Source organism: Lipotes vexillifer, unplaced genomic scaffold, assembly GCF_000442215.2.
Source record: "Lipotes vexillifer unplaced genomic scaffold, Lipotes_vexillifer_v1.1 scaffold1330, whole genome shotgun sequence".
Classification (NCBI taxonomy): Eukaryota; Metazoa; Chordata; class Mammalia; order Artiodactyla; family Lipotidae; genus Lipotes; species Lipotes vexillifer.
The window spans coordinates 98618-112069 of record NW_006787533.1 but is presented as its reverse complement, the minus strand read 5'-3'; the positions used below and the strand labels follow the sequence as shown (position 1 = coordinate 112069).

At 37.9% G+C, this 13452-nt stretch overlaps 1 protein-coding gene across 1 annotated transcript in view; it reads left to right on the top strand.

The window, feature by feature from the left end:
* The window catches only part of LOC103072412 (protein unc-80 homolog), a gene marked incomplete at its 3' end in the record, with an annotated part of 220293 nt that overhangs the window by 109875 nt on the left and 96966 nt on the right, over positions 1 to 13452 (top strand). The window contains exon 25 of the mRNA XM_007460228.1: positions 9102 to 9235. Coding sequence (XP_007460290.1) covers positions 9102 to 9235 — 134 coding nt within the window. The remainder of the gene's footprint in view (positions 1 to 9101; positions 9236 to 13452) is intronic.

The window sequence follows — 13452 nt, the reverse complement described above, 5'->3', positions numbered from 1 at the left end:
CTGGTGGAGGCAGGGGTGGGCGGGGGGGAAGCTTCAGACAGAGGACAGCACAGCAACAGGGGTGCAGAGGGCAAAGCAGACAGATTCCTGCACAGAGGATCAGTGCCGACCAGCACTCACCAGCCTGAGAGGCTTGTCTGCTCACCCGCTGGTACTGGTGGGAGCTGAGAGCTGAGGCTCAGGCTTTGGAGGTCAGATCCGAGGGAGAGGACTGGGGTTGTCTGTGTGGACACAGCCTGAAGGGGTCTAGTGCGCCACAGCTAGCTGGGAGGGAATTCGGGAAAAAGTCTGGAACTGTCTAAGAAACAAGACACCATTGTTTCAGGGTGTGCAAGGAGAGGGGATTCAGAGCACCGCCTAAATGAGCTCCAGAGACGGGCGTGAGCCATGGCTATCAGTGCAGACCCCAGAGACGGGCATGAAACACTAACGCTACTGCTGCAGCCACCCAGAAGCCCGTGTGCAAGCATAGGTCACTATCCACATATGCCCTCCTGGGAGCCTGTGCATCCCGCCCCTGCCAGGGCCCTGTGATACAGGGACAACTTCCCTGGGAGAACATATGGTGTGCCTCAGGCTGTTGCAACGTCATATCAGCCTCTGCCACTGCAGGCTCACCCTGCATTCCGTACCCCTCCCTCCCCCTTGCCTGAGTGAGCCAGAGCCCTATAATCAGCTGGTACATTAACCCCGTCCTGTCTGAGCGAAGAACAGATGCCCTCAGGCGAGCTACACGCAGAGGCAGGGTCAAATCCAAAGCTGAACCCCAGGAGCTGTGCGAACAAAGAAGAGAAAGGGAAATTTCTCTGTGCAGCCTCAGGAGCAGCGGATTAAATCTCCACAATCAACTTGACGTACCCTGCATCTCTGAAGTACCTGAATAAAGTTCAGGACATTGGTCCACAAGAGACCTCCCGGCTCCACATAATATCAAACAGTGAAAGTTCTCCCAGAGATCTCCATCTCAATGCTAAGACCTAGCTCCACTCAACAACCAGCAAGCTATGGTACTGGACCCCATATGCCAAACAACTAGCAAGACAGGAACACAAACCCATCCATTAGCAGAGAGGCTGCCTTAAATCATAATAAGGTCTCAGAGACCCCAAAAAAAGCCACTGGACACAGACCTGCCCACCAGAAAGACAAGATGCAGCCTCATCCACCAGAACACAGGCCCTAGCCCCTCCACCAGGAAGCCTACACAACACAGTGAAGCAACCTTAGCCACTGGGGGCAGACACCAAAAATAATGGGAAATATGAACCTGCAGCCTGTGGAAAGGAGACCCCAAACACAGTAAGTTAAGCAAAATGAGAAGACAGAGAAACACACAGCAGATGAAGGAGCAAGGCAAAAACCCACCAGGCCAAAAAAAAGAAGAGGAAATAGACAGTCTACATGAAAAAGAATTCAAAGTAATGATAGTAAAGATGATACAAAATATTGGAAATAGAATGGAGAAAATACAAGAAACATTTAAAAAGGAACTAGAAGAACAAAAGAGCAAACAAACAATGACGAACAACACAATAAATGAACTTAAAAATTCTCTAGAAGGAATCAGTAGCAGAATAACTGAAGCAGAAGAATGGATAAGTGAACTGGAAGATAAAATAGTGGAAATAACAACTGCAGAGCAGAATAAAGAAAAAAGAATGAAAAGAATTGAGGACAGTCTCAGAGACCTCTGGGACAACATTAAATGCAACATCATTCGAATTATAGAGGTCGCAGAAGAAAAACAAAAAGGGACTGAGAAAATATTTGAAGAAATTATACTTGAAAACTTCCACAATATGGGAAAGGAAATAGTCACTCAAGTCCAGGAAGTGCAGAGAGTCCCATACAGGATAAATCCAAGAAGAAACACGCCAAGACACATATTAATCAAACTATCAAAAATTAAATTCAAAGAAAAAATATTAAAAGCAGCAAGGGAGGGCTTCCCTGGTGGCGCAGTGCTTGAGAGTCCGCCTGCCGATGCAGGAGACGCGGGTTCGTGCCCCGTTTCGGGAAGATCCCACATGCCGCGGAGCGGCTGGGCCCGTGAGCCATGGCCGCTGAGCCTGCGCGTCCGGAGCCTGTGCTCCGCAAATGGGAGAGGCCACAACAGTGAGAGGCCCGCATAACGCAAGGAAAAAAAAAAAAAAGCAGCAAGGGAAAAACAACAAAATACATACAAGGGAATCCCCATAAGGTTAACAGCTGATCTTTCAGCAGAAACTCTGCAAGCCAGAAGGGAGTGGCAGGACATATTTAATGTGATGAAAGGAAAAAACGTACAACCAAGATTACCCGGCAAGGATCTCATTCAGTTTTGACAGAGAAATTAAAACCTTTACAGACAAGAAAAGCTAAGAGAATGTAGCACCACCGAACCAGCTTTACAACAAATGCTAAAGGAACATTTCTAGGCAGGAAACATAAGAAAGGGAAAATACCTACAATAAGAAACTCAAAATACTTAAGAAAATGGTAATAGGAACATACATATTGATAACTACCTTAAATGTAAATGGATTAAATTATCCAACCAAAAGATATAGACTGGCTGAATGGATACAAAAACAAGACCTGTATATATGCTGTCTACAAGAGACCCACTTCAAACCTAGGGACACATACAGACTGAAAGTGAGGGGATGGAAAAAGGTATTCCGTGCAACTGGAAATCAAAAGAAAGCTGGAATAGCAATTCTCATATCAGACAATATAGACTTTAAAATAAAGACTATTACAAAAGACAAAGGAGGACACTACAAAATGATCAAGGGATCAATCCAAGAAGAAGATATAACAACTGTAAATACTTACATACCCAAAATATGAGTACCTCAGTACATAAGGCAAATGCTAACAGCCATCAAAAGGGGAAACTGACAGTAACATAATCATATTAGGGGACTTTAACACCCCATTTTCACCAATGGACAGATCATCCAAAATGGAAATAAGTAAGGAAAAACAAGCTTTAAATGATACATTAAACAAGATGGACTTAATTGATATTTATAGGACATTCCATCCAAAAACAAAAGAATACACTTTCTGCTCAAGTACTCATGGAACATTCTCCAGGATAGATCATATCTTGGATCACAAAGCAAGCCTTGGTAAATATAAGAAAATTGAAATCATATCACATATCTTTTCCGACCACAACGCTGTGAGACTAGATGTCAATTACAGGAAAAAGTCTGTAAAAAATATAAACACATGGAGGCTAAACAATACACTACTTAATAACAAAGAGATCACTGAAGAAATCAAAGAAGAAATCAAAAAATACGTAGAAGCAAATGGCAATGAAAACACGATGACCCAAAACCTATGGGATGCAGCAATAGCAGTTCTAAGAGGGAAGTTTATAGTAATACAGTCCTACCTCAAGAAACAAGAAACATCTCAAACAACCTAACCTTACACCTAAAGCAATTAGAGAAAGAAGAACAAAAATCCCCCAAAGTTAGCAGAAGAAATCATAAAAATCAGATCAGAAATAAATGAAAAATAAATGAAGGAAATGATAGCAAAGATCAATAAAACTAAAAGTTGGTTCTTTGAGAAGATAAACAAAATTGATAAACCATTAGCCAGACTCATCAAGAAAAAAGGGAAAAGACACAAATCAACAGAATTAGAAATGAAAAAGGAGAAGTAACAACTGACACTGCAGAAATACAAAGGGTCATGAGAGATTACTACAAGCAACTATATGCCAATAAAATGGACAACCTGGAAGAAATGGACAAATTCTTAGAAAAGCACAACCTTCCAAAACTGAAGCAGGAAGAAATAGAAAATATAAACAGACCAATCACAAGCACTGAAATTGAGACTGTGATTAAAAATCTTCCAAGAAACAAAAGCCCAGGACCAGATGGCTTGTCAGGCGAATTCTATCAAACATTTAGCGAAGAGCTAACACCTGTTCTTCTCAAACTCTTCCAAAATATACCAAAGGGAGGAACACTCCCAAACTCATTCAACGAGACCACCATCACCCTGATACCAAAACCAGACAAAGATGTCACAAAGAAATAAAACTACAGACCAATATCTCTGATGAACATAGATGCAAAAATCCTCAACAAAATACTAGCAAACAGAATCCAACAGCACATTAAAAGGATCATACACCATGATCAAGTGGGGTTTATCCCAGGAATGCAAGTATTCTTCAATATACTCAAATCGATCAATGTGATAAACCACATTAACAGCTTGAAGGAGAAACACCAGATGATCTTCTCAATAGATGCAGAAAAAGCTTTCAACAAAATTCAACACCCATATATGATAATAACCCTCCAGAAAGTAGGCATAGAGGAAACTTACCTCAATATAATAAAGGGCATAAATAACAAACCCACAGTCAACATCATTCTCAATGGTGAAAAACTGAAACAATTTCCTATAAGATCAGGAACAAGACAAGGTTGTCCACTCTCACCACTGTTATTCAACATCATTTTAGAAGTTTTAGCTACAGCAATCAGAGAAGAAGGAGAAATAAAAGGAATCCAAATCAGAAAAGAAGAAGTAAAGCTGTCACTGTTTGCAGATGACATGATACTATACATAGAGAATCCTAAAGATGCCAACAGAAAACTGCTAGAGCTAATCAAGGAATTTGGTAAACTAGCAGCATACAAAATTAATGCACAGAAATGCCTTGCATTCCTGTACACTAATGTTGAAAAATCTGAAAGAGAAATTAAGGAAACACTCCCATTTTACCACTGCAACTAATAGAATAAAATATCTAAGAATAAACCTACCTAAGGAGAAAAAAGACCTGTATGCAGAGAACTATAAGACACTGATGAAAGAAATTAAAGATGATACCAACAGATGGAGAGATATACCATATTCTTGGATTGGAAGAATCAACATTTTGAAAATGATTATACTACCCAAAGCAATCTACAAATTCAAGGCAATCCCTGTCAAACTACCAATGGCATTCTTCACAGAATTAGAACAAAAAATTTTACAATTTGTATGGAAACACAAAAGACCCCAAATAGCCCAAGCAACCTTGAGAAAGAAAAACGGAGTTGGAAGAATCAGGCTCCCTGGCTTCAAACTATACCACAAAGCTACAGTAATCAAGACAGTATTGTACTGGCACAAAAACAGAAATATAGATCAATGGTACAGGATAGAATGCCCAGAGATAAACCCATGCATGTATGGTCATCTAATTTACGACATGGGAGGCAAGAACATACTGTGGAGAAAGGACAGCCTCTTCAATAAGTGGTGCTGGGAAAACTGGACAGCTACATTTAGAAGAATGAAATTGGAATACTCCGTAACACCATACAGAAAAGTAAATTCAGAATGGATGAAAGACCTAAATGTAAGGCCAGACACTATGAAAGTCTTAGCGGAAAATTTAGGCAGAACACTCTGTGACATAAATCACAGCAAGATCCTTTTTGACCCACCTCCTAGAGAAATGGAAATAACAACAAAAATAAACAAATGGGACCTAATGAAACTTCAAAGCTTTTGCACAGCAAAGGAACCCATTAACAAGATGAAAAGACAACACTCAGAATGGGAGAAAATATTTGCAAATGAAGCAACTGACAAGGGACTAATCTCCAAAATTTAGAAACAGCTCATGCAGCTCTATATCCAAAAAAACAAACAACCGTATCCAAAAATGGGCAGAAGACCTAAACAGACATTTCTCCAAAGAAGATACACAGATTGCCAGCAAACACATGAAAGGATGCTCAACATCACTAATCATTAGAGAAATGCAAATCAGAAGTACAATGAGGTATCACCTTACACCAGTCAGAATGGCCACCATCAAAAAATCTACAGACAATAAATGCTGGAGAGGGTGTGGAGAAAAGGAAACCCTCTTGCACTGTTGGTGGGAATGTAAATTGATACAACCAATATAGAGAACAATATGGAGGTTCCTTAAAAAACTAAAAATAGAACTACCACAGGACCCAGCAATGCCACTACGGGGCATATATCCTGAGAAAACCATAATTCCAAAAGAGTCATGTATGACAGTGTTCACTGCAGCTCTATTTACAATACCCAGGACATGGAAGCAACCTAAGTGTCCATCAACAGATGAATGGATAAAGAAGATGTGGCACATATATACAATGGAATATTACTCAGCCATAAAAAGAAACGAAATTGAGTTATTTGTAGTGAGGTGGATGGACCTGGAGTCTATCATACAGAGTGAAGTAAGTCAGAAAGAGAAAAACAAATATCATATGTTAACACATATATATGGAATCTAAAAAAAAAACAAAAAGTTCTGAAGAACCTAAGGGCAGGATAGGAATAAATACACAGACGTAGAGAATGGACTTGAGGTCATGGGGTGGGGGGAAGTGTAAACTGGTGTGAAGTGAGAGAGTGGCATGGACATATATACACTACCAAATGTAAAATAGATAGCTAGTGTGAAGCAGCCGCATAGCACAGGGAGATCAGCTCAGTGCTTTGTGACCACCTAGAGGGGTGGGATAGGGAAGGTGGGAGGGAGATGCAAGAGTGGGGAGATATGGGGATATATGCATATGTATAGCCGATTCGCTTTGTTATAAAGCAGAAACTAACACACAATTGTAAAGCAATTATACTCCAATAAAGATGTTAAAATAAATAATAAAAGTTAAAAAGTGGTAGAGCAAATAAAATTAAACGTGAAAAGCGTCTCAAATTGCTAAAATACTGAAATATTTAATCAGAGTATATTATAATATTTAACATGAAATTAAAATATTAAGATTCAGATTATTAGAACTGGAATTTTTGATGTATTGTACTTATTTCTTAAAAGTATAATTGACTCCCATCATAGATGAATAGAGATGAAGAGATTCCTGAACCTCCTTCTCAACACCATTTTGTGCATATGTGTGTTCTATACCATACAATCTTGTGTGTATGTGTACCACTGCCTTTTATGGGATATCAAATGTCAGGACAGTTTTGGAATTAGTATTGTTATCTGATGAAGACATTGAAGACTCTTCCTTTTGACCTTCCTTAGTGGTTTCAAGTTCAGTCTCCCTGATGATGTCTTATGGATTGTCCTTAGTTAAGTGATGCCAAACCTACTTCATCCTGATAGGCATGAAATGTAAAAGGATGGCTAGAATATAACATTGGACAGAACTACATAATAATAACAGAAAATATATTGTCTTCTTTTCCACTTTCATACCAGTAATATTTTTTTGAATTTTTTCATCATTTTGCTCTTCCTCAGCCCATATCAAATCAGAGAAATCTTGACTTAGCTGTTGACAAAATACCAAATTCTGACATTAGTCTTTTAGCATAATGATGGAAGTTGGCCCCAAAGATTCCCTCAAGCTCACAAGAGTCTAGGCTATCCTAGAATGACTCATAGTATTGGGTCTGATTTGTAAGAGGACTTGAAGATTATCCAGAAATCACAGAACCTAGTTTAGGCCCACCAGGAAATATCCCCAAACTGCCCTGGATCTCCCAGGGGTCCTTCAGAACAGAGAAGAGCCAAAGCAACCTTGGATGGATGTATCTTCATAGGCCAAAATGATCTCAAATCTCCATGAGACCACATAAGTATCATTGGCCAATATGGTATGCATGGTATATTAGTTTTTTGGTGAGGTTATTTATGTCTATACTCGTTCATTGTAACAGAATATTTCAGACGATAGTTATGAGAGAGCCTGGACTAAAACCAAGCTCATCGTCTATAGGACTGACAAGAGGAATCTAAATGATATCCTCAGGATTGTGTTCAATTATTTTTTAAAAACAGTTGCAATCTAGGCAATTTCTAGAGTCATGTAGCCTCCACTGAATATAAGATTGGAGTGTCTGCTTTAGTTCCACTTTCAAGTCAATACATAGCTCATTTTGCATTTTAAAAATAATTATGGTATAAGCAAGTATCAGTCTGGAAATTCTAGAGGAGTTTGTTTTTTTCATTCTTAGTAAGAGGCAATGTTCCCAGCCACATAGTACCTCTGTAGAAAATATAATGGTTTTCATGGAGAAGAAATAGCCAGATATCTTCAGAAAGACCATAATTCTACCTACTATCAATATAAACAATGAATTATATATTATATTCAATTAAGAAAGCCAAATACACAGGAAGTATTTTAGAGATATTTTTAGGAAGGTTAATATGTAACGATATAGTGATTGGTGATAAGTTGATTCATTGGAAGTAGATAACTATTTTGTTTCTTTTATTAGAGACATGACTTTGGTCTTCTTTTCTGAACACTGATAAGTAATCAATATATTTCTCCATGATTTGTGATGTCGTGTACCTGAGACCTATACCTGAGGATTTAAAAGTCTCTGGTGTCACCTTGGCCATTATCTGCCTTTAGAGCAAAATCCATTTGTTGGTCTATGGTGGATGCAATGTTTTACTCATTCAAAGACTGGTGTTCTTCAAAGCATAGGAGAATATTTGCGTATTCTAGTGCAGCTGTTCCTTAATATGACAGGCTAACTTGTATAAACAGTATAATAGAGGTGACCAAGTAAGTAATCCTAGTTTATGCTACAGAAACACATCTGGGCTAAAGCTGAAACAACTTCACTGCTCTAAGAACATCAAGACAGATGTCTCTCACAAAGTGAGCTGACAGGATTTTTGTAGCTCCAAATCTAGTTCACGGCTCTGTACCTTGTCTAAATCTGATTGAATAACGATATGAAAATCTGGCAGGACTGCTTTCTGTTTCTGTTTTCATTAAAAGGCTTTCCAGTCCAGTGGAGCTGCATTTTGTTACTCTATGATGCCTTGAGGAGAGTAATTTAATTCTTATTGATTGCCATTTTAATACTGAGGCATTCATTATAGAATTGCAAAATGGAGAAAAAGAGAGGTGTATTGTAATGCATAGATTATGCTAAAGGGACCAGGTAAATTGAATGTGTATAGGAAACATCCTCATTTGCAGTTTCATTTTGGACATGTACAGGTAACATTCTCATATGCAATTTGATTTTACACATGTGTAGCTATGTCCATCAAACTGTGCCTCTCTATTTTTTATTGGTTTGTTTGCTTGTAAAAGAACTCTTTCATTCCATAGGTACTGTGAACCCCTCTAAATGTGGCTGCCCCTTTGCCTTGAAGATGGCAGCATGCCAGCTTCTCCTGGAGATTACCACCTTCCTGCGAGAGACCTTTTCTTGCCTGCCCAGACCACGCACTGAGCCTCTGATGGTACGTAAAACATATTAATAATGAGGCTACTTGGAGAGTCCAACCATGTGGCTAGATTTTGAGTATTCACAGTTTCCTTTAATACCAAATGACCAAATGTATCACATAGTTTAAAAATTCAACCAAGGGATTTTCATATATAAAAAGAAAATCTCTTTTATCTATTAAAAAAAAAGAACTAAAATTGACCTTGAAATCACTAAAGATGGTACCACTGGGTAAAATGTTTGATTGATCACTGTCAGTTAACCTAGGAATGTCTGAGAACCTCCAGGTTCCTTTACTCTGCAAACTATGAGTTTTATGGCCAGCATTTTCCAGGAATCACTGATAGATTTTTTTTTCATACTAACAACTCATAAATTCATGTGCCTCCAATGAATTTTCTCATTTAAACTAAGGGCGAAAAGACTCAAGTCTTTACCATATAAATGCCTCTGAACATATATGTTATTTCTGCAGTATTTCTTGTGGATACAGATAGGCAGAGAAAGAACATGTGTGCATGCACACACACGTATGTACATGGAAACACACAGGCACACACAGGCACACACACATACACAAACACTCCTGTACCATCAGGGTCTGATTTATTTAACTTAGGATACAAATTCTAACAAGAGCCAGGAGTCATCACAGAGCATTTGGGACAGAGGCACACCTCAGAGCCCATTTTCCTTGGCCCTTTGTTCCCTAACAGGCACCAAGTTTCCAGTGGTTCTTTTGTCATAGGCATTATCCAACTAGAGCTGAGGAACCAAATTCTCTTCTTTCCCCCTTTACACAGATTTACACTATTCTACCAGAAAAATTGGTACACTAACAACCTGTGTGGTTCCATTTAGGTGAATTCTACAATCCACCAGCCCTCCTGCTTTTTTGACCAAACTCAGCACGAACAAGGCCATGACCTAGTTCCAGAGGGCAGGTAGGGGAGGGAACGGGACAAAAAAGTCAGTGCTCTGGTATTCCTGAGCAGTGCCTCTAACTCTGATTTTCCAATGTCTGGACAGCCTATTTCCTCACACTCTAAAACATAAAATGGAAATATTTATAGGTAAAATATGTTTTCAAGAGAAACATACCGACATGTGGGCTGTGAAACTTCACCCTTTAAATACTGAAAAAGAGAGTTCTTCTTACTGCCCTTACTTAATTTCATGTTATCCTGAACCTTGATTTTTCTGAATTGTCACCGTCACTATTATATTGAGACCAGCCTATAAAATCAAATCAAGGCTTCCACTTAACATGTATTTAGTTTAAAGTCAAGTCTGATCTGTAGGCCTCTGTCGGTGTTATTCTATCAACATTCTAACTGTATCAAAGTCTTCATAAAAGCACAGAAACACATCTACTTTTAAATTTACAGATTTTTAACGGTCACCATTTTGACCTATTATGATTTTAAAACATAAGAATCTTGAAGTTTGAGTCACTTATTTTTGTTCTTTCTTTCAACACTATAAAGCTATAGTTTAATATTCCTTATTGTAACAAATTTCATTTTTTAAGAAAATTAAATCTTTTAAAAATGATTGTATAATCAACTGGCTGTCTAGGAGAAAATGCCAAGAAATTAAACTAAAACAGAGGCTGCAGTCATTCAGTTAATAAGAGGAAATTTTTCATTGCCTTTAACTAGGTCTCACAAATCTTTTATTCATTAAGCTAGGATTTTCATTGTCAAGTATAGGTTCATATATTGTATTGGGATGTGATCTTTATAAAATAAATGGGAAAGATGCTTTCTCATGTTTAACCTATTTAACTACAGTTGATGATAAAGAAAACTCAAATCACATTTTTTTAACTATTGTAGAAAAAACAGTATCATAAAACTGTTTTACCAACACAGAAACTATAAATGCTTGAAATAGTTTTTTTAAGAAATTGTACTAAATGGTGAATCTAAGAGGCTAAGCATAAATACCATCAAAATGAAATATTCTAAAGTTTTAACAAAGCACTTGCTGTAAGAGTATTTATAGATCTTTGGGATGTTTTATTCAGTAACATTTTTAACAGCAGTAAAAATAAATAGCTACCCTAATGTACAGAATAATAAAAGTATAAGCCAGAAAAATCACATTAGAAGCTATAAATATCCTGGGATCTGAGACTTGAGGATGAGAGAAGATAGGGAACATAAACTTTCTGCCAAGAAAAAGTCTTTCTGATAGAAATGTCATAAGGCCATTTCCAAGATAAAAGAGATTTCCCTGTGAAATATTTGTTTGCTTGAAAAAGTCCTAGTTATGGGCTTCCCTGGTGGCGCAGTGGTTGAGAGTCTGCCTGCCGATGCAGGGGATGCGGGTCCGCGTCCTGGTCTGGGAAGATCCCACATGCTGCGGAGCGGCTGGGCCCGTGAGCCATGGCCGCTGGGCCTGCGCGTCTGGAGCCTGTGCTCCGCAACGGGAGAGGCCACAACAGTGAGAGGCCTGCATACCGCAAAAAAAAAAAAAAGTCCTAGTTATATCCAAAGTGTGGAAGAGAAAGCAAAAGAGCCTAAAATACAATAATTAAAGGTTAATTTGATAGGGTCAGGAAATCTCAGGAGACCACTCACTGGTTTGGTGGGTAATGATGGTACGAGATAAAGGAAAAATGATATCAAAAGGGTTTAAAATGTTGCTAAAAACATATTTTTACCAACTTAACAAACTGTTTCTCAGATCTCTAGATGCAACTTAATTAACGTGTTTCCCCCCCCCAAAAAAAACAACTTCTGGTAGCATTTTTATTCACTCTTTTTGTGAACCATACAGATAAATAATATCTAAAAAAGGAAAAAGCATTTTTACAAGATTTATCATAAAAAGCATAACAATCAATTTTTCTCTGATTGTTAACTTCCAAACTTGAAAACAAAGAAATATATTTTTAGAGAATTTTGTCTATAAAACTGCTGGTCTATTAAAATGTTTTCCTGTTGAATTAGTAAAACCAATAACTGATGACCAGGCAACATGGAATTAAACAAATTAATTCCCATCCAACGCCAAGACGAGTCCATAATAATAAAGTAAAAGGCAGTAAGGAAGTTTGTACATCTATATTCACTCATTAGGGAAAACAACGTATTGGATGCTTTTGTACAAGACTGTGCTAGAAGCTGTACCAACTGTATCAACTGGATTTAACAAGTCAGGTTATAAAGAATACACTGCTAGATTCCAAATGCTCCTAAAGTTAAAGAATCAGAAGCAAAGCACAGTTCACATATATGAAGAGTAGACTGATGAATATTTGAGAGTAAGGCTGTGAGCAAGGTGGTGTGATGGATGCAGAGGTGGGAGTGGGGGTGATGCAGAGATGACTATGTTGTAACAGGAGAACCAACACGTAAACAACACACTTAAGAAAGGAACAGAGGGCCAGGGTTGGCCAAAGAAGGGACTGGAAAAATCTGAAGAGCCTTCCTGGATGAGATCACATTTGAATGTAACTTTGAAAGATAAGTAGGATTTTGACTAGTAGATACAAGAAGTTGGAAGACAGAACTCCTTTTGATAATCAGAATTGTTATTTTATTACTTTTTGTCCCACCTAAGAAACTTATCTAATTAAATTTGGCTACCAAAATGGAAAGTAGTTATTTTTTTTCCTAAAAGGGATTAATCTCAGAGAAACAATTATATTCCTAGAATATTTTTTGACAGTGTTAAATAGACTCCATGTGGTTCCTTATTTTTCTAGATGTGATATAATTTTCTGAGTACCAAAGTATAACTTCTGTTCTTAATTCAAAGGGAAAAGAAGAAACAATATGTAGAGTCTAAAGTTTCATTTATTAATAATAGTTAAAAGCATAAGATTTTAATCTTGGTACAAACTGGGTTTTTCAAAATATTTTTTGTTTTTCAAACTACTTGAATCTGAGGGATTATTATGTCATAATTAGAAAAAAATGCTGTATAAAAATAAAGTTAGCATTTTATATATTTTTCATTTATCAAGTCTGAAAGCGCTTCATAGATTAATGATTAATTATGATCTTCAACGTGAGCAACTCTCCATTTACAGAACACGTCAAATGTCCACACTGGGGCCTCACAGGCCAAACTCCTACTAAATACTTACCCTCCCCAAGGCTTATTTTCAGTTACGGGATCATGAAGTCTTCCTAAGAGAGAGTGAGAGATTCCTCCAACGCATGATCCTGTTTTGAGCCTCTGGCCATCACACCTTAGGTTTCTTAAGCCTGAACTGCC